The sequence below is a fragment of the Barbus barbus genome, assembly GCF_936440315.1.
Source record: "Barbus barbus genome assembly, chromosome: 23".
Lineage (NCBI taxonomy): Eukaryota > Metazoa > Chordata > Actinopteri > Cypriniformes > Cyprinidae > Barbus > Barbus barbus.
This window is the reverse complement of record NC_136751.1, coordinates 17211371-17234907: the sequence shown is the minus strand read 5'-3', so window position 1 is coordinate 17234907 and position 23537 is coordinate 17211371. Positions and strand designations below refer to the sequence as shown.

Here is a 23537-nt window from a genome sequence, read left to right as displayed (position 1 = left end):
CTGAGATGTATGAAAGTGGGAACTGAACAGTATTGCACCAAAGACATATTTGAGATGTCAGTCTTGACAACAGTGTGTTCCATGAAGCATATTTTTTAACAAGAATAAACCTTTTGTAGTGTTGGCAGATGTTTTGTGTCTTCTGCAGGTGCTGATGAATAGGACATCATGCTATAAATACCCTCCTGAATATTTCAGGGATATTTAGTACATTATTCAGTGAATATTGCTCTGTTGTTGTTGGTTTCGCATCTGAAATGTGTCTTATTGCTACTTATTCATTATTTTTAATAAGTGAATTTGTTTTATATATAGAGAGAGAGTAAAAGTATGTATATATGTGACGTATCAGACATAAAAAAAAACTTAACCAAAAGCAAAACAAAAAATCAAGTTCAAAATCTGAATAAAAACTATAGTAGTATTTAAATTATACTAAAACAACACTGCTGCAAACTACGAAATCAAAAAATAGCATTGCATTTCCTTCCCTATTAGTTAATGGGTATCATTCCTTTAAGTCTCTCATCGTACTCTCCTTCCAGTTCTATCGGTTCTTCGTTTGTCTGTCAAGGCTGCAAAAGGGAATCTAAGCTACATCAAATAAAGACTTTAATCTTCTTACACACCAGGGCAGATTAACACACAGTATATGTCACCTCACTTAAAGAGACACTGTTGAAAATTGATGGAAGATAAATACTCATAAATCCAACAGATAGATTTCAGTTCAGATACTCCTGCAAAAATCTTCACGGTGATTCCATACAGCCTGGCATTTGGTGTCCATTCAGTTAAATAATAAAAAAAAAAACTTTAAGTTTGTCAGGTTTATATATGACCTTTTGTTGTGAAGAGCATGCATGTCTGTGAAGGATATCAAAAGAAAGCCTTTTCACCCAATAGCGGTATAGCCTCTGATGTTGGAGATGGTCCAGAGATTAATTTCAAAGACCCATGTTGAAGTATTGTGATTTTCACCTTCATATCCACAATAGATCAAGCAATTTCTTTATTTCAGGACCAGCTTAAGGTTCTATGAAAAAAGCTTCGTGTCCATACTTTTAATAACTCCTTGGTTGAACTGCAGGTTGTAGCTCAAGAGGAGAAAGTAAAGCAAGGAATATATTATCAGAAGCAGACAAACACAAATGCAATAAGGCCTTTCTGAATTAAATCTCTTTTTCCATAAAGTGGAAATCTCACTCCAGCAGTCAAATGGCTTATAGTCACATTCTCTCCATTTTGCCCTAGATTTTATAAATAACCAAATTGGGTCCATTTACATCTACACTATAATGCATCCTCTTATTCTTATTTTGATGTGAACCCAAAACTGTATGAAAGAAAATTAAATAAGAATATCCTAGTGAATAAAAAAAAAAAAAAAAAAAAAAACCAATTCAGGGTAGACTCTGCATAATACTCTACTGATAAAATATCTGAAATTCTATTCAATTAAAGAATAATTCACCCCAAAATTAAGTTTTGCTTTAAATGTTCTCACCATCAGGCAATCCAAGATGTAGATGAGCTTGTTTCCTTATACGAAAACATTTGGAGAAATGTAGCATTATATCATTTGCTCACCAATGGATCCTCTGCAGTGAATGGGTGCCATCAGAATGAGAGTCCAAATAGCTGCTAAAAATTTAGTAATCCACACGTCTCCAGTCCATCAGCTAACATCTTGTAAAGTGAAAAGCTGTTTGCAATTGTTTGTTACAAAACAAACAAACCCATCGTTTTGCTGTTGCTTTTGGCCAAAATATGAGTCCATAATCCATAATGATGCTTCCTCCAGTAAAAAGTCCACCCCTTTCACATCAAAGTTCACTAACATGTTTGTTTAGAACTGTTTTCAGTTGTAAATGGTGTTTTATCTGTGCATAACTCTCTCCTGAATCACTTTTTCATGAAAACAAAATCAACATTATGGATACAGGACTTATATTTTAGCCTGAAGTAACAGTTTGAATTTAAAACGTAATGAGGAATTTGTTTATTACAAAACACATCACAAGACATTAATTAATAAACTGTAATTATTTTTATCAGCTGTTTAGTCTTTCATTCTGACGGCACCCATTCACTATAGAGGATCAACTGGTGTGCTAGTGATGTCATGCTAATTATTATAAAAAAATAAATAAATAATTGTTCTGATGAACAAACAAACTCATATATATCTTGGTTGGCCTGAGGGTGAGTAAATTTTTATACCTTTTTTGAACTATTTAAAATTTTAGTGAAAAAAAGAACCATAGAGTCAAATCTGAGATTTTATGAAAAATAATTTATTTGCAGAATAAAATAAAAGTTATTTTGCCATTTAAAAAAAAATTGATAGGAAAAGCACACTGCTTCAATTTTTTACCTGCAGTGACGCCTGTAAAACAAGAATGATGTGCTATGAAGCTTTAGAGGAAATTCAAATAATGCAAAATCAGAAATTCATCATGAACAAGTTTTTATCCCAAAGTGTCTTTTGTATACAGCTCTATTTCTAATCTGCTAAGAACCCACAGTGCCATGTCTTATTGCAGTGAAGTGAAATAAAACTCAATAATTAATCTCAATCCAAAACTGAAACACATTTTACATGTTACATTATAATTGTGTGTTAGTGATCAAACTCCATCGCACACCTGCAAGTAATAGGTGCGTAGGACAAAGGACCAACCAGGTGGATCGCCTCAACAGACAAGCAATTAAACATTATAATTGTGTAAAATTTCATTCTTCATCCAACTCATAAATACCAAGGCCCAGCCTGACCATCAGAACGTTATTTGCTCTACAGCGATATGAGACCCCCACTCATGAATGACAATAGTTTTCTGCCATTTAATAAAATCGCCTATTCCCCATACTTCTCCTCTGATGTCAGTCATACTGTAGGTCACAATATTCCCAAAGTCTAGTCCCAAACATGTCATTATTGTCCTCTGAATAAAGAGCCATTTCTAAATTCATTAATAAAACTACAAATAAACTGTCTCATTCTCTATCTGTCTTCATCATCCAAAACAAAATCTGGCTTGTCAAATACTCTCCCTAAGCTAATAATGTACAGTATCAATATCCTTTACAACTTAAGACATTATAGGCCTTAATAAACAATATAAATTAACAACAGCAGAAAGCAATTGCTGCAAAAGCACTTAGAAAAAAACATCTCTCAAACACCCCTTTGAATGTTTTGAGAAATAACTGATATTGTTTTCATATATATATATATATATATTGTATTGCAGTATGTAGTATACAATAGAATTATATTTTCGTATTAATAAACTGGTTGTGATGTACTAAATGATCCCATAATAATAACGGACTGGGACGGGTATCGAGACCATAACCAGCATCAACCAGTATAATTTTTTACTTGAAAAATTGTGGAAACAGTCATTTTGTGTAGGACTTCAGCTAATGCACACCTGTGTGAAGTTAATAAACCAGCTACACAGTCAGGCATTGAAGTAAACCCCTTCAGCTAACTACTACAACATTTTACTGGCACTGAAGAAACACCTTTGAAAGTACTTGTAAAAACAAGATGGACCCAGTAGAAGAGTTTGAAGGAGTTTACAATAAAGCGCAACAACAGTCTCGCACATCCTGGAATAAAAGATGATCCTTCAGTAGAACAATGCTTGAATTAGCATGAACCACTATAAAACGGACTCCATGTTTTCACACCACTCGTGATCCTCCAGGCTATATATAAATTTAGTCCTGTTGACTTGGCTCTGACTGCTGTCCTTTCCGAGACTCTCCAGATTCATGCTGGACGAGAACATTTCTGTTGGCGTAACATATCCCTCATTGTTTTTAATGTATTTCTTGTAGTTTCTGCGCAAGCATTGCCAGGTGGTTGTGTAGAGAAGGAACGCCACGACCTTGAGGACGATGGCCATGCTGACGTACAGGTGCCGGTAGCTCACGTTGTCGTACAGCATACAGGCGCCTTTGTCCCCGCATTCGGTGCTCCAGAAAAGGCATGTGGAATCGATCCCCGTGCCAAATATCAGAGGAGGAGGAATGAACCCTGAAAGATGGTTTATGCATCATTTGAGATTTGCATTTGACATTTTGATCTGTTTAAACATACATTAAGTGAGAACTTCTTATGACAAACAGCTTTAAAGGGTTGATTCACCCAAAAATTTAAATTCTGTCATTAATTACTTACCCTCATGTCGTTCCAAACCCGTAAGACCTTCGTTCATCTTCGAAACACAAAGTAAGAAATTTTTGATGAAATCCGAGAGCTTTCTGACCTTGCATAGACAGCAATGCAACCAACACGTTCAAGGCCCAGAAAGGTAGTAAGGACATTGTTAAAATAGTCCATGTGACATCAGTGGTTCAACCGTAATGTTATGAAGCTACAATAATAATTTGTGTGCAAAGAAAAAACTTTATTCAACAATTTTTTATTTCTTATTCAACAATGTACTTGTTACCTTTCTGGGCCTTGAACATGTCAGTTGCATTGCTGTCTATGCAGGGTCAGAAAGTTTGTGGATTTCATCAAAAATATCTTATTTTGTGTTCAGAAGATGAATGAAGGTCTTACAGGTTTGGAATGAGGTGAGGGTGAGTAATTAATGACAGAATTAGAATTTTTGGGAAAGTAATTTGTAATTTGACTGCTAGAAAACTGTATATTTTTTAACAGAAGTGGCAAATGAACTTGTCCTTGTTTTATGGCACTTTGGATTGCGAGGAAATTGACTCTGTAGTATGCTTATTTCAGTTGAGGCAACCAAATTACTCTCCACAATAAACTGTGCAAGGATGTAGTTTGAGTTGTAATGTGGTTGTTCTGTGCTGCGATATCTCACCTAACAGTCGCAGTAGTAGAAAAAGAACTCCAAGAGCGTATGACTTCAGCTCTGGGCTCACAGTTCTAAAAGAGCAAGAGAGCAAGTCAACATAATGAGCACAAAAACATATCCATATTCATACACACATTCATGACACACACACAAAGATAGAGATGTTCAAAGTCTCCCCTCAGATTTAAAAGATAGATAGATAGATAGATAGATAGATAGATAGATAGATAGATAGATAGATAGATAGATAGATAGATAGATAGATAGATAGATAGATAGATAGATAGATAGATAGATAGATAGATAGATAGATAGATAGATAGATAAAAATTATTAGGTAAGACTAAAGGCTCTATAAAAATATTAATATCATTCTAATCCTATGCGAACAAGGACCTTTACACCACAACTACATAAAGGAACGCTATTGATGGAATCACTTTCAGAACCATTTTTTCCAGCTGATGGACAAAAGTATTGACAGTCAAATAGAATTATTTTTGCATTAAATAGCTTAAGCATTGATAGCTGCAGATGACAGAACTGCAGTGCAGGCGTATAATGTTTGCACAGGACATAACACCAGAGCTCTGTTTTATTTCTCTTATTTCAGTGTGTAATGAGTGAAGGTAGAGTCACCTGATGAGGATGATGACGGAGGGCGTCTGGGCCATGGCTCCAATCATACTGCAGGCACAGATCACACACAGGAAGGTGAGGAAAGCCTCCTGGCAGCCAGGACGCGGGCATTTGCCTGGCACAGCCGTGGCAAAGTCATTGTATGCGGAGATACACGCACATCCCGTCATATTCTGAAAGTAAAAAACATGATCACAATCAAATAAGGTTATACTTTATTTTAAGGTGTCCTTAAAACAATACAGTGTAATTTTACCTTTAAGTGCTGAGTAATATTAATTAACTACATGTACTTACTATAGGATTAGGATTAGGGTTTGGTTTAGGATTAGTATTATGCATAATTTATTGTTATTATAATAGTAAGTATATGTAACGTGTAACAAGGACACCTTAAAATAAAGTGTTACCTCAAATAACATTCATATTCTCCTCATAAAATAAATCTACTTATAACTTTTCCTTCTGATATGTGACCCTGGACCAGAAAACCAGTCATAAGGGTTCATTTTTCGAAATAAATAAGCTTTCCATTGATGTATGGTTTGTTAGGATAGGACAATATTTGGCCGAGATACAACTATTTGAAAATCTGGAATCTGAGGGTGCAAAAAAAAAATGAGAGAAAATGGCCTTTAAAGTTGTACAAATTAAGTTCTTAGCAATGCATATTACTAATCAAAAATTAAGTTTTGATATATTTACAGTAGGAAATTGACAAAATATCTTCATGGAACATGATCTTTACTTAATATCCTAATGATTTTTGGCATAAAAGAAAAATCAATAATTTTGACCCATACAGTGTATTTTTGGCTGTTGCTACAAGTATACCACAGCGACTTAAGACTGGTTTTGTGGTGCAGGGTCAAACATGTGCAAATATGACAGTAAGCATAATTAAGTGATTTTAAATCACTCAATATATGCTACCATTGACCAGTAAATTAAAACGAAGGATTATTTAAAAATAAAATAAAAATATGAATATTAAATGAGGGTTTAGTGGACTAGTGTAAAGTAAACGAGTCATTATTAGCAGTCTGAATGTGCTATAGTCAATTTTACCTACAGAGAATCAATGCACTCTCGAACCCTGGAAGAAACAGTCTCATTAAACCCACCAGTTGGTATATTCATGTCGTGAGCCAGTGCTCAATTACGATAATGGTTGTGACTGTTGTCTTGGATTCATCTATTCCAGTTTGGACCATTCACTTTGTATGGTAATGAGTGCAGAGGCCCATATTGCAGTGGCCATTAAGATGCCTGGCAGGCAGAGCGCTGTGTCCTTTCCGACATACTGTATATCTGATGAGCATTGTGGGCTTAGCTTCTAATGACCCACGCTGGGCATGAGCTGTCCAGAAAATGCGGAAAAAGCGGAGAGCCAGAGAAACAGACATACAGAGAGTATGTGACAGCGAAGAGAAAAGAAAGAGCGAGAGACAAACGTTGTTGTGTAAATGAGATGGGTAATGACCTGAGAGAGAGGAGGTGGTAGTCCGGTGCTGATGGCTCTGGTGCAGCCAGCGAAACAGGAGGACAAGTAGGTCACACCGTTGGAGCCACAAACGGGGCTAACGGATGAAGTGTAGCAGTTACAATGACTCATGCAAGGGGCTTCCGGCCTCTGGCCTACTTGCAGTGTCCTATATACACACAAACACACATTCACCTGTTTGAAGCCAGTTCTTTTGTCTCGCATTTGATATATTGAGTGTCAATGAGTTCATTTTATTTATCACACACAGCCTTGTTTGTTTAGCAGCTTAGATATGAGCAGGCCCAGATGGAATTGTTTGACTTTTGGGGATGGAATTGGTCCCATTTTGGGAAAAAACCAATAGCTTGGGATGGTGTCTACAGAAATATTTAATAAATACGGAATGAGTCTGTGTGTTGACTCTGAACAAATTGGAGCAGCAGTGACATCTTGTTCTTGAGCGAACTGAATGATTTGGGACGGCTTGTTCGTGAACAAACTGAATGAATGAGACATCTGCTAACTGACTGAACAAGAGGGGCATGTGAGTTCGTTTAGTGTGTCAATCTCATTCAGAGAAGAATTATGAATGTGCAAAAATCACGAAAACTCACTGAAATGGTTTTTACAAAAAGTGTTCTGCTAATAATTTGCAGTGAAACATTCTTAAAAAGAAGAAAATATAAAAAATTACTGAAAAAAATTATAAATATAAAAAAAATAAAAATAATATAAAATAATAAAACATTAATACTCAACAATAATACTAAAATATGTGAAAATATACATTTTTCCTATCGATAATTAGAAGAACATTATATTTAAAAATATTTGTATTAAAATTAAATTATAAAAATAAAATAAAATCGGATAATAGGACATTTTCTGCTAATATTTGGCAATGAAAAACTGTTTTACAAAAAATAAAGTAAAATTCATTTTAAATAATTTGTGTAAAAATCATGACAATCTGAGATTCAGAGTTTCACTAAAACGAATATAATATAATAAAAATAAATAAAGGAAATAGACATTTTCTGCTAATAATATGCAATGAAAAAACAGAGACCTGCTTTAATGTCATTTGAGTAGAACATTCTTATGAAAATCTCTAATTTAGTAAATTTTTAAATTTTGTAAAAATTTTAATGTAACGTATTTAAGTATACGTCTTGTTTTGATTATGAACAATGTTTTAAAGAATCTGAGTGATTCAATGACTTGCTCATATTACAAAAATACACTCATTTTTGCCACCTTGTGGTGTAATGACGAAAACAAGCAGAAAGCATCAACAAATGAACAGATCTAAAACATTCAAGTCAATTAAAATCCACAGCAGTATGTGTGCAGCTCTATAAGCAAAGATTCCATGTGGGCCTGGAAAATAAATTGGGATGTATTACTAATCCGTTCTCTCCTATTCCCTTGAAATACTCAATAAGAAAACCGGTGAAAATCTATAAAATACTGAAGCTGGCTTATACACTAAATGAGAGGTTTCGGCATGTAGACTTGTCATCCTCTAGCTTCTCTGCAAAGACATTATAAATGGCACAAAAAATAACAAGGCTGTGAGGAGAAAAAAGCAGCTGAGCCGTCCGTACTCGTTGCCATAGGCGACTGTCACCCCAGCGACAGGTCCTGTGTCACAGCCCAGGAAGAGGAAGGACACGTAACAGGCACTGGAGATCAGGTTGACCAGCATGGCCATTTGAATCGCTCCCAGAGCAGACAGGTTCAACTTCTTCACCAGCAAACCTCCCAGGAATATTCCCAGACAGGCACATGGGATGGCCGTCATCCCTGTTTATGAAGAGAATATCCACAGAATTATATGTTACATTAAGTCAAGCTTTGCTGTGTACCTGTATACCCTTTTATCTTTGTTCTTTTCTTTGTATTGCAGCACTTCAGATGTCGATAAATTGCTTTTGTTGTATTCCTCATTTGTAAATCGCTTTGGATGAAAGCTTTTGCTAAATAAATAAATGCTTATAATTATAATTTCTAGATTCTTGAAAATCTGGGAATCCAAATTTATTTCACTAAAATTGTTTTACATTTAGGCATTTAGCAGACGCTTTTATCCAAAGCGACTTACATTGCATTCAAGTTACAGTTTTACATTTTATCAGCTCTTGCTTTCCCTGGGAATCAAACCCATGACCTTGGTGTTGCTAGCGCCATGCTCTACTATTTTGAGCTACAGGAAAGCTTTAATTTACAAAGGATAATAGAATAAAAGAATAGAAATAGAATAAACTCTATTAAATTAAAAAATGGACAAAAAATATACATTCACATTAGACACATTTTCTGTGGATGATATGGAAAAAAATATTTGAACTAAATTAGTAAAAATAATAACATTAAAAAATACAGTACAAATTGTATATGTATTTTTGGAAAAAAAATCAATTTGTAAAACATTAGTAATTAACACAAAAAATAGGGGGAAATCTGCAATAATTTGTAAAGAAACTGTATTAGGAAAAAACAATAAAATGAATTTTAATTGCATTAAATGTTTCATTTGAAAAAAAAAGAGTAATTTTCCTGTAATAATTTGCAATGAAATAGATGCTACTGAATTTTAAAAATACACATTTCAAAAATAGATTTTCTGTTAATAATTTAGAAAAATGATATTAAATTAGTATTATATTATACAAAAAATATGGGAATTTCTTCTGTTAATAATTTGCAATAAAAATTGTTATCAGAAAAAGTTGTAAAATTAATTACAATTAACATTAAATTAGAAACAAATTATAAAATTAAGAAATACATTTTTGCTAATAATTTGCAATGAAAAATTAAATGATTTGTATTAAATCAGTAAAAATAATAATAAAAAATACAGCAGAATAGACAAACTGCTAATATTTTTGCAAAAAAGTATAATTTGTAAAACTTTAGTAAATAACACTAAAAATAGGGGATGCGTTAGGACTTGCGTTTACTGACCTAATAAACTCTTTTGGAGTCAAGCAAAACTTCACCGGGCCCACTCATCGTTTTAATCATACGCTAGATTTAATTATATCGCATGGAATTGATCTTACCGATATAGATATCGTACCTCAAAGTGATGATGTTACTGATCATTTCCTTGTATCGTGCATGCTGCCTATTACTGATATTAGTTATATGGCTCCGCGTTATCGTCCGGGCAGAACTATTGTTCCAGCCACCAAAGACAGATTCACAAATAACCTTCCTGATTTATCTCAACTGCTCTGTGTACCCATAAATATGCATGAACTAGACGAAATGACTAGCAACATGGGCACTATCTTCTCTAATACATTAGAAGCTGTTGCCCCCCTCAAATTGAAAAAGGTTAGAGAAAAACGTACTGCGCCATGGTACAACAGTTATACCCATTCTCTCAAGAAAGAAACTCGTAATCTTGAGCGCAAATGGAGAAAAACTAACTTAGAAGTTTTTTTAATTGCGTGGAAAAACAGTATGTCCAGCTATAGACAGGCTCTAAAAGCTGCCAGCGCAGAGCATATCCGCAAACTCATAGATAATAACCAAAACAATCCAAGGTTCTTATTTAGCACAGTGGCTAGATTAACAAATAAACACACGCCACCCGATCTAAATATTCCCTCACAGTTTAATAGTAATGACTTTATGAATTTCTTTACTGATAAAATAGATAACATCAGAAATACAATATCAAATGTAGATTCTACTGCGTCTAGTATTTCAGCTTCATTCATCGCACCCAAAGAAAAACTGCAGTGCTTTACAACTATAGGACAGGAAGAGCTAAATAAACTTATCAGTGCATCTAAACCAACAACGTGTTTATTAGATCCTGTACCCACTAAACTACTGAAAGAGTTGTTACCTGTAGCAGAAGAACCGCTTCTCAATATTATTAACTCATCGTTATCTTTAGGTCACGTCCCAAAAACATTCAAGCTAGCGGTTATTAAGCCTCTTATTAAGAAACCACAACTAGGTTCTAATGAACTGCCAAATTACAGACCCATTTCAAATCTTCCGTTTATGTCTAAAATTTTAGAAAAAGTTGTGTCTGCTCAATTGTGTTCCTACTTGCAAAAAAAATGATCTCTATGAAGAATTTCAGTCAGGTTTCAGGTCTCACCATAGCACAGAAACTGCACTTGATAAAATTACAAATGACTTGCTTCTTGCTTCAGACCAAGGCTGCATCTCATTGCTAGTATTACTTGATCTTAGTGCTGCGTTCGACACTATAGACTATGATATACTCATAGATCGATTACAAAACTATACTGGTATTCAAGGGCAGGCTTTAAGATGGTTTAGATCCTACCTGTCCGATCGCTACCACTTTGTTCATTTAAATGGGGAGTCATCTCAATTATCACCAGTAAAGTATGGAGTACCACAAGGATCTGTCCTAGGTCCTCTGCTATTTTAAATATACATGTTGCCCCTTGGAAATATTATTAGAAAATATGGGATTTGTTTTCATTGTTATGCTGATGATACTCAACTATATATCTCAACAAGACCAGATGAAACCTCTGAACTAAGCTAATAGATTGTGTAAAAAATGTAAAAGATTGCATGACCAATAATTTCCTCCTATTAAATTCAGATAAGACAGAGATATTACGTATTGGACCAAAAAATAGTACACAGAATCTCTTGGATTACAATTTGCAACTAGACGGATGTACTGTTACGTCCTCTAAACTCAAAAATCTGGGTGTTATATTAGACAGGAACTTGTCCTTTGAAAATCATATTTCCGATGTTACAAAAACAACATTCTTCCATCTTAGAAACATTGCCAAGCTTCGAAACATGCTACCTGTTTCTGATGCAGAAAAGCTAGTTCATGCATTCATGACCTCTAGACTGAACTATTGTAATGCACTGCTAGGTCGTTGTCCTGCATCTTCAATAAACAAGCTACAGATAGTCCAAAATGCAGCGGCTAGAGTTCTTACCAGATCAAGAAAATATGATCATATTACCCCAATTTTACAGTCTCTACACTGGCTACCTATTAAGTTCCGTATCATTTACAAAATATTATTACTTGCCTATAAGGCTCTAAATGGTTTAGCTCCTGCGTACCTAACTCGTCTTCTACCACGCTACAATCCAACCCGCTCCCTAAGGTCGCAAAACTCTGGACTTTTCGTAGTACCTAGGATAGCAGAGTCCACTAAAGGAGGTAGAGCTTTTTCACATTTGGCTCCCAAACTCTGGATTAAATCTAGATTAAAGACACATCTATTTAGCCAAGCATTCACATAATGCATCTTATAATTTTGTACTGCAGTTATATCTGATCAAATGTACATTATTATTATTGTTTAGCTTAGATGGAACAGCAGCTATGCTAATTATGTCTCTATTTGTTTCTCTGTTTCTGTCACGGGATTAACATCCCATGGTAACTAGGAATTACAGAAGTTTCAGTCTGGATCCAACCCTTAAATGATCTGAGATGACTGAACACCTGAGAAAAGATAATGCCAACTCCTCAGAGGACCTCAGAGAATGCCAATGCTCAGAAAACATACAAAATTACCAAATTTTGCCATAAATTAAATATATTAAGCTTCTGCAATATATTAATATATTGTGGAAACTTCATTTCCTGTAGAGCTGCTTTGCAACAATTTGTATTGTAAAAAGTGCTATACAAATAAACTTGAACTTGAACTTGAATTGAAATGAAATCAGTGTAAAAAATAATAATTACTGTATTAAAAATTAAATGACAAAAATAAGACAAATACATTTTCTGCAAAAAATCGGCAATGAAAAAAGAACAAGACAAAAGGATACATTCTGACAGACATTTGGAGCTCGTTCTGTGCGTGTAAGTGTGAGTCTACAGCATGTGTTTTATACACACCCAGCAGCTGGTTAGCAGAGGAGGTGGTGAGGTTGAACTGCTGCTCCAGATATTTGCCCAGGAAGGCAGCAAAGCCAGCAACAACAGCAATCTCCATACAGGCAGCTAAGACAATACACGTGAACACTGGGTTTGACAGCAGGTGCTTGGTCACCTTGGGAATAACTGGAGTGAAAAAGGAAGCGACAGAGTGGAGAGACGGGGAGAGTGGAAGAGAGACAGAGAGTTCAGTGACTGAGCCCAAAATACAGAGTAATGACAGACTAGCATTCAGTTAAAGTTAAGATTGACGCTTGTTAGACTTGAATGAAGAAACAGATGATTTATGATGCAATCAACAGACATTCACCCCCTAATTTCCTGTTTCTTTTCTAAAGTGCTGCAGAGCTGCGGATACATTCTGAGGAGCCATAATTTTGATTGATATATTTGACAGATGTGTCTGAAACATCACGACGGAGACTGTTTTTATACCAGATGGCAAAACCTTAAAAAATGCATCAACCAAGTTGGACAAAAAAAAGCTGCCTGCATTATTGCTGCACAGAGTCTTGTGTGTTTGCCTTTAGCTTGTGCTGCCATGGCTTCTTTGCTGGTAATGCATCACGTTAGCTAGCATGTAATCAGATCTTACATGATTGATGGATGCTGTTGTACAAAATGAGAGCCTTACAAGTATAGTACAATGCCTGCATAACAATTACACTATTTACAGACAAACAGATGAGAAACAAGAACAGCAGTATGAACCCAGAGAGTGGCAGTTAGCATGCAAAAAGTCTTTCAGGCTGAAAGCTTTAGAGCTTCTTCATATTTGATTGGAAATGTATTTAAAACTTGACTATAATAAGCCAATCCAGACTGTTTTTTTTTTTTTTGCACATTACTCCAAATTAAATATGTTTTTCTTTATAATCTTTTAAATCAAATCAATAAAATTTTGACCCCCCTCTCCTCACTGCTACAAAAGGGCTTTTTTTAACAAAAACATAAAAAAATGAAAACAGATAATTTACTTAACCAGAAACAATGTATAAAATCGTGAAACATGGAAAAATGAGAGCACTGCATACATATATATATATATATATATATATATATATATTTATTATTATTATTTTTTTTTTTCAGTTTAAGTTCAAATACTAAAATAACTAAGTACTAAAATAACAAAAAAAACAGAACTAAAAAAGACGGAAACAAAAATCATAAACTGAATATTTTATATGTCTAAGTAATTTTTTTAAATGCTGAAACATAAGTGGATGTGTAGACGTTCAGTGGAAATCTGCTGAGCTTTCTACAAACTCCTGTGGGTGCAGATTGCATGTGGGCCTTCTAATAAGTACGACTTCACTCTAATTGTTTAATTGCCTCCTAAGTGTATCATTAAGTATAATTAGACTTGCGATTAGAAGATGTCCGGTACAGTTTAAACAGATTTAAACAGATCAACCCTTCAATTTAACATACACGCAATCAAGAAGAATACCCACATCAGGTGTTTGTGTCTAGCATTTCTCCATATTCTTTAAAAACAAGTGTAACCGTATTCAGCTAAAGCAGACTAATCTCAATAAGAATACACTGAACATCACACGGTGGATTTGGAAGTCAGAGATTCAGTGAAAGGGAAGCGTTTAGCGGTTGAGTAACTGTGTATAGTGATTGGAGCCAGTTACTGGCACAGAGACCTCGGAGCTGCTGGCAGCAGGACAGACTGTTGCTGTTGGGCTGGTAGTTCTGCACGACTCCATTGCTGGTCTTGGATTTCTCATAATCCTGGGGTAGAGACGAGGGCAGCATGGCCTGTTCGCTCTCAAGACCTCCCTCCACCTCCTTGCCGGGCAGAGACTGGGGGAAACCGAACATGAAGAGGGCAGAGAAGAAGAGTAAGACACCGCAGAGGAGAAAGCCGCCCCACCATGCACCGATCCAGCGGGGGTCATCAGGAGTGATGTTCAGCTTAGCTGAGAAAAGCAAATAGAAGATGGCAAATACATGAATAATGTGTAGCAGAATGATAAATCTCTCACATGTGAGACATTTAAAAAAACACAAATTACATGATGTAACTCACAGACATCTGACATCAAAACCATTGCGCCGTTCAAAGTCACTGGAGTCATTGAGCTATTCGGTAAGCCTTATTCTACTAAAAATGTTTTTATTGCTTTATTTGGTGGAATAGATGTAGCTGAAATGACCAAACCGCTTAAAGAGAAAGGGATGTACATTTACTTTTGACAACACAATGCATCAGCAAGTAGGAATGAGCATCTTAAGTGTGAAAGTGTGAAAAATTCTTTGTCCTTTTCTTTTTCAGTTGATTCTCTCGCTGATTATTGATCGTGACAGTGAAACAGAACATGAGGCCTTGTGATTTCAATTATTCAATAGATGCAAGAGCCGTGTTGGTGGGAAACAAAATGCCTTGCAGCAGTTTTCTGTTGTTCTAAACTGAGTGTTTGTGTTGTATTTGGAGATACAGAGGAAGAACTGAAACTCACTTGTGTCAATGAACAAAGCATCCACATAAACGTTGGTACAGACAGATCCCAGGATGAAACCACAAGCCGGTCCAAACACCAGTGTGGAAAAGAGTATACCTGAAATGCAACAATAAAAAGATCAGATATCATATTTTGGAAACATTAAAATTATAAAGTGGTCATTATATGAGCCAACACTTTCCAACATTTGTTGTTATATGTGTTTTTTTAAATATATATTTTAATATTCTCTAAAATAAATATAAAAGGTTACACTTTATTTAAAGTTGTCCTTGTTACAGTGTACATTTAAGTACTGGATAATATTAATTAACTACGTGTACTTACTATATGGTTAAGGTTAGGATTATGGTTTGGCTTAGGGTTACTTGCATGTAATTATACATCATTTATTGTTATTATAATAGTAAGTTAAGTACATGTAACGTGTAACAATAAAATAAAAAGTTACCAAATAAAATTGTATTTGTTTGGTATTACTATTAAAACAACATTTTATATTACAAGGATATTATATAAAATAAATGTAAATATTTTCTAATCAAGTTTATGATATAAAGCAACAGTAATCAGTTTTTCATAATTAATATCAAATAAATATAAATACAATTCTATTTTTATGGTATTATTATTAAAATCCACATTTTATATTATAAGGATATATAAAATAAATGATTTTATTTTATTTTAATTAATATTATTAATTTTTCTCAATTAATATTATCCAAAATAAATATAAATAAAATTGTTGCTATATGGTATTATTATTAAAACAAAATTTTATAATATAACAATATTATATAAAACAAGTGTAATGATTTTCTAATCAAGTTTATAACGTAAAAAAACAGTCATCGATTTTTCACAATATTACAAAAGCAGGGAAAGATTAAATTTTTCCAGCCACAAGGTGGCACAGTCAACTCAAGGAAAAGTCTCTTCTATAGAAGACAGATTTACCATCAGAAATGCATGAATGAACATTTTTATATGAGAAATATTGCAGTGTGCATGCAGTGTTATGTTTTCATCCTTTTCCCATATTTTCCAAAATAACACACATATTAATTCAAACAAGCAATGGGTATCAGATGTCTACAGAAACAGTATTATTCCTTGATGCCATTGCTATATGAAACAGTTACACACTGGATATGCAGTTCTTTGACACTACATGTTCCAAGATCAATAGTAATGCATTAAAAATAAAGTAATGAATACTATGTATAGTAATACTAAAAATACAGTATAATAAGGAGAAGCATTCAAACGCACAACCTTCCCAAACTATGAGCACAAGCTGCCTGAACAAATATTCCAAGTGAAGAATGGAAACTAAATTCCACATAGAGTAATCCACCAGTTCTTGACAGGTTTGCACACAAAGCAAGAAAAAAGGGATTCGCTTTTGAGCGGAATGGAGTGGCAGAGCTCCGAACAGATGATGCTGTGCTGGCACCTCTCAGAAGCGGCAGACATCTGGGGCACAAATCCCTATTAATATGCTGTCAAAAAGTGTGACAGCGGCCCAGCAATAGCCCTGTGGGTCACATGCAGCTTCTGAGATTATGAAGCCTTTATCCAGGCACTCTCATCAGCTTTCCTCATCCTCTGCCATTCTCTTATTAAAACACACACAATATTGTTTCATTAAGCAATGTGTGCTTGTGCTATCACAAAAAGTGGTCTTCCCTTCTGAAAATGTTCTCACAATGATTATTCAGTAAAGATATAAGGCTCCAGTGATTGTGACAAATGTGTCTCGCTGAGTGTTACGGACGAAACAGAACTGCGACTGTAGCAAGTCTGACACTCAGATTTAGTTGTAATTTATGACAGCTCTGAGTCAGTGGGGTACAGCAGGCTGAAAGGACAATGACAGAGGGCTAAAAAACACAAATGACCAGTCTGTTACTGACAGGTGTTGAGTTGGACGTTGCTTATGTCAGCATTTTACTGTATTTCCTCAATACAAACCTAAAAGGGAATTTGGGAGTAAAAGATGTATAAAAAGGAGTAAAAGGGAATTTGGGAGTAAAAGATGTATAAAAAAATGTGTTCACCCAAATAATTATTATTAATATATACTTTTTTTTATTATTTAATAACTTAATACAGTTAATATAATTATTTAATATTTTATAAAAAAAAAAAAAAAAACAGATTGTGCATGGAGGTAATGACAATAATTGACAGTGCAAAAATAATAGAAAACCAACATTATGAAATATGCAATCAAACTGTAAATTACTCTAAATTATTGACCAATAGTGAATGTGAATTTCATTAATGTATTTAAGCTAATTACGCAGTTTAAACTGATAACAGATTATAGACTGATTATTATTATTATTTTTTGTTTTTTTTAATTTTCAACTTGATGACTTTCAAATATAAACACTGAATGGCTGTAGTTAATGATTTTATTAAGAAATTCAAAAAATAATATATTAAATAGAGTTATATATCTTTATTTATATAATGATAGATAATATTTGCCATTAAAAATAATGACATTAAAAATATTATTTAAAATACTCCTTTATGTTTATTCTACATTCATTTGGGGATTAAAAATATGTATCTGTATTAGAGACTGTATGAATGCGTTGGTTACTGTTACGGTACTAAATCCCCTTAGAGTGTCAATTACTACAAGTCATTTCCAGTGACCAAGAGAGTAATGAAACAGGCAGTTGTATCTCAGCTTTATGAATTTACTCTTTTAGAAGTTGAGTATCAAGAGATTGACTCAATATACGCACACTCTCATGGTTTAAAGAGTAAAAAAAGTGCAAAAAGTGCAAATACAATGTACATATAAGGAGCGTAGGCCTATGCAAATAACAACTGAAAACAAATAGTTACAACAGGTTTAGACCTCAAGGATACACAATCTTGCAATTATGATAATCTAGAAACAATGATCACAATAGTCCTGGTTGGTTTTCACAGTCTCAGGAACGTTCAGATGTCTGGTTAACTGTGAACATGGGCATTGAGCTATAGTCTAAGGTCCACTGATGCACAACATCCGAGGAGAATAAATGCAGAGGTCCATAAATGAATGTTTGTTACTGCAAACGGATCTTGTTCGTGTGGAGTTATTAACAGGAACGCACCATCGGCCGTCGATCAAGATCACAAACATTCTCCCTACAGTTCACAACGTGAAATTGCCGCAGGATGACCTCATATTTCGGACCAATTCACAACTTCCACATGCCAGACAGCGGGACTGATTCTCTCTGTCATTACTGATCCGATGCTCTCGCGTGATCTCTGAATAAACCGCACCTACTCAACTAGAGTAAATGACCAATCTGAATACGGTACAGAACTGAACATGGGCTTTTTTACAGTATCTGAGAACAAATTTTAATATTAGACATTTTTATTGATTCATAGATAAACTAGACAATAATTTAAGATAAAATACCAATTATCCAAGTCATATATTAAAATAAATGATAAAACATAAATACAAATAAATTATTATAATTAAAATAAATGATAAAAATGCATACAAATAAATTATTATAATTATAACAATTTTAAATATTACAACTAGGAACCATACAAACTGTATCATGAATTTATATGGCTAAAACCCTAATTCATTTTTATTGATTCACAGCCTTAATTAAAACACAAGCTAATAATTTTACTTAAAAATCTAACTTTTTTAAAACAAAACACTAAAATTAATTATAAAATTAATTCCAAATAAATTTTAATACTTTAACAATTATAAATATTATAACTGGTAACCATGTAAACTGTAACAAGAATATATATTGAACTAAAAACCCAACCCAACCCACTGAAGACCACACTCATCAACTTCGGAGAAACATCACTTTGATGTCGATGCTGAAACAAAAGCTGCTAAGATACTTGCTAGACTGTGACCTTTGATCAGTGAGCTGGAATTCCTCAAGTACTGCTTTATGTGTCTGATCCCAAGACGATCTTCACAGATCTCACATTAAGGTCCAAAAGGGCGTGAATGCTTTAATAGACACACACCCAACCCACAATCAAACCCACATAGAGCGACACGTCATATCTGAGTACTGCCACTGCATTTCAGCATCAGACTGATGGAGCTGAAGCCACACTAAGGTCAGTCGCCCCAGAGGAAGTGACCTCACACCACACCAAGTCAGACCGATGCTTCAACCACTTATAAGGCAGAAGCACAACAGATGTGGCTCACAATCCTCCAGCAACCAGTTAATGAGTCTGTCTGGAAAAAATGAGTCACTTTCACCAGTCCCTACATTACAATGCCTCAGATCAAAGCAGCAATTTAAATGTGTGCATGAAGGCTTGTTTGTGAGCTCTGTTTCCTGAGCTCCTGGCCATCTAAGGGAGTGTACTCACACGTACACAGTGCAAACAGCGTGTCCTGTTAGAAACCGCAACCACAAGGTCTGTTCTCGATTTACAGAACATCTTCATGTTTCCCATGAATCAAATAGGAACAGGTTGTCGTGAAACGTTTTTCTTCAGTTTTGATAGAAATGACCACTTATTGACAGAAGGGTTGGGCTGCATACGCTATTTATGGAGAAACGTATTTAGTTTTTTTTTAGATCATGTTTTTTGAAATGCCAAAAATTCAAAACTTTTTTATAAAATGTATAATATGGAAGGCAAGTTTGGAATCAGTCATATTTAAAGAAATTATTTGACATTCTTCGTTGTATATAATTGTAATTATTATAATTTAATTATAATTTGTTAATATTAGAAATACATCTGCTGTTTATTTTATTTTCTCTCATTTACTACTCATTTATCGTCTCCTTTATTACTTTGCATATAATTATATTCTGTATTTTACACATACTTAAAATGCTTTGGCAATACACACAAATAAAGCAACTTGAACTTGAAATTAATACTTTTTGGCAAGGACACAAAAATGATCTAAAGTGACAGTAAAGATATTTTTTGAAGAGATGCTGAGTCAATAAAAAAAAAGAATACTTCTTTTCAGCACGGATGCATTAAATTGATCAAAAGTGACAGTAAAGATACGTTACAAAAGATTCATATTTTTAAATAAACGCTGTTCTTTTGAACTTTCTATTCACCAGAGTGTCCTAAAAAAAGTAATCTATCAAAGTTTCTGCAAAAATCTTTATTTTGATAATAAAAAATGTTGATAGAAATCAGAAATGTAAAAAAAAATAATAATAATAATAATAATAATTATATATATATATATATATATATATATATTTTTTATAATATACTATACATGTTATATAATATAGAAATGTTTTATACATCTTATCTAAAAAGTATATATTTTTAAATTTTTAAATTTTATACATTATTCAGTCTGCAGGTTTCACAGCGATGTGCTGTTTAAAAAAAACACCAGTAAAACCACGGTGTTGGATTCACAAGAAACAGCTGCAGAGTTTCCATCCCAACTGTTGTGCTGCCCAGTGGAAGGCACTGCAGTGTTTTTACTGTGTGTTTCCTTAGAGACCGCAAGTGTTATGTTTGCATCTATGTATGCCGATTGCTCATAGCAACACTTCAGAACTGAATACCCAAACAGGAAACCTCAAAAAGGCAGCAGAAATCTTGCAATCACCTTTAAAGTATTGTGACAGCTGGTTTGGGCTGAGGACCCTACCACGGTGAGAACAGAAAAAACATTTCCACCAACTTCTTCAGAATTCAGCTTCTTTCTAAAGCAAAATAGCAAGTTTCTTGTGATTGATAAGCATCACTTTTTGTTAAGCAAACGTCATGTTTAACCATACTGAAGTGAGATGGTTTTCATAAGAAAATCAAAACTGAAGTCCTAAAGTGATTTTGCCTCATAATCTAATATAATTGGAGATAATCTGATGATTCAAATGTCAAAACGTGTTCACTCTTTCTTTCCTTATCTGTCTTTCTGCTGCTTCTTCAAAACTGTGTCAGTGCTGAGTGTCCTTTCATTTTTATTTCTCATGGGGACGTGTAACATATATAGGGTTAATAAAAACCTCCTGACTTTCATGAACACAAAACTGGGCCTTTAGTCACTGGAGGAATGGGCTACTTCCTCATCAACGTGCAGGTAATTATGTCCAATTTACTGCACAGTACAAATTCGGTGGTAAGCATTTTTTACTTTACGACTTAAATTATCATTAAAGAAAAGAGCAGGTATTAAAATGGCAAGCTGGGTAAGGTCCGTGATTCCCTTAAATATCTTTGAAATGACTCTTTCTTTCAGGAAGTCTTGTTTGGGTCCTAAGGAAAAACATTTGTGTGTGGCCTATTCCACTGCCACATTTTAACATCCACTTTCAGCCCAGCCTAGACATAATGGTATAATGCTACAGCCTTTTATTGCCTAAAATGTCTCTTTAGAGGACAGAAAAGAATGATATTTACTGAGAATTGCACATGAATCAGCTAAGTGTCTATGATCATGAACAACCGTTCAAAAACAATCTTCATAAAAGGATTAAATCTTAAGTAAATTGTGTCTACTTTCCATATTTTATAATAAATTCAATGTGTTCTAATTTGATTCAGGAAAAAAAAGTTCTGTGAAAAATTAATTTAGCAAGTGTATAAGAACTAAAATAGCATTTCAATATTTCTAACCATAATTTTGACAACAAAAATATTTAAAATGTGACGCATTAAAAGCATGTGGTAGTGGCCTTAAACTTTTAAGTTTGCCCAACTCTTTTTTTTTTTTTTTTACAGTGTACGTACCTCGTACCCGTATTTAACGTCACGATTCGGTATGATTTCGGTATAGCAGAGGGAAAACTAAACTTTTTTTTTTTACTTTTTTTTTTTTTTAACTAAACAGTGGTTTACTGGACAAGTTGCTCTTTAAATACATTCAGTTATAGTTTAAATTTTCTTAGTGATAAAAATCTACCTGAGCTTATGCTTAAAACTACAGGGAGCCCTTTTACATTATATTAACTTTTTTACATTATAAGGTTACATTATTAGGCCTAACAACTTAACCCAAACTTAAATTGAACTGCTTTTTATTTTTAAATAGATGATCAACACTCAACTTAAAAAAAATAAATGTATGCAAACATGTAAATTGCACATAATGCAGTTTTTAAATTAAATAATACAATTTCTAGGCTATTTGTTAAATTATATTCAATTACACAATGGCTGTCATAGCATGTTTCATAACAGATTAATTTAAACATACATTAAATAATTAAGACTAACAGTAGACTCATTAGTAAAATAATGTGTAATATTTGTATAAATAATGGTGTAATATTTCATGAAATGCTTCTCTCTAGACTTAATTTCTCTAGTGAACTAATGAGCTGATGACATTTTATTTTCATGCTGTTTTGTTGATGTCTTTCCACGGTTGAAACACTGGTTGAGCAATTACATGAGGCATGAGATGTTCAGTCATGTTTATTCACGTTACAACTAGTAGTAGCCTACAGAGGAAGGAATGATAGCGTTCACTCGCGCTCCGCTCTGCCATTTACACTGCACAAGTCTGCGGTGCGTCACGGCTCAGACACGGGAACCGGAGCTGATCGCGGCTGCTGAAGTCAATGCTTGTGTTGGGTTTATACCAGCACGTTTCTGTACCATCCCTGAAGCGGCTCTCCAAGGCCTTTATACAGTGAGCTGTCATGCCACATCAAAAACTGTCAAAACGCCATTTATTATTTGAATTTCCTGAAAAAAAAAAAAAAAATACTGTATTCGTTTGGTACACATGCGTACCAATCCGAAAGACCTGTATTACACCCCTAATATATATATATATTTATACTACGGGGCCGTTGAATGCTTGAATCTGATTGGCTGACGAACGTTCTGAGGTGTGCAATTATTTTCAGGGAAACGCACGGCGAACGTAGTTCCAGGCAGCTTTCTTGACCGCATTACAGTTCCATATCACTTCGCATCGTTGTCAGCGCTGCCCTGACGATTTTATCAGTTAGCCTAGTGTAGCAACTTAAAGGCTACACATGACATTTCTCACTAGCGAGGTAATAACAGCGCTGCATCTTAAAGCAGACTTACAGTTTAGAGACGGTGCTTCAGAACACTGTTGAGGGACACACAGAGGTAGCCTAATTCATACAAGCTCTCTCTCTCTCTCTCTCTCTCTCTCTCTCACTCTCTGTTTCTCTTTCTTATTTGCATTA

The 23537-nt window shown here is 34.3% G+C and overlaps 1 protein-coding gene across 1 annotated transcript in view; it reads right to left on the bottom strand.

Moving 5' to 3' along the window:
- Positions 1-2276: 2276 nt before the first annotated feature.
- The window catches only part of LOC306843231 (solute carrier organic anion transporter family member 3A1-like), a 73873-nt gene continuing 52612 nt past the window's right edge, over positions 2277-23537 (bottom strand). Inside the window, exons 3-10 of the mRNA XM_079374572.1 lie at positions 15361-15459; positions 14545-14820; positions 12851-13015; positions 8577-8775; positions 6967-7135; positions 5484-5656; positions 4851-4915; positions 2277-4051 (exon numbers count right to left, since the gene is read on the bottom strand). Coding sequence (XP_079230698.1) covers positions 3675-4051; positions 4851-4915; positions 5484-5656; positions 6967-7135; positions 8577-8775; positions 12851-13015; positions 14545-14820; positions 15361-15459 — 1523 coding nt within the window. The 3' untranslated portion in view covers positions 2277-3674. The remainder of the gene's footprint in view (positions 4052-4850; positions 4916-5483; positions 5657-6966; positions 7136-8576; positions 8776-12850; positions 13016-14544; positions 14821-15360; positions 15460-23537) is intronic.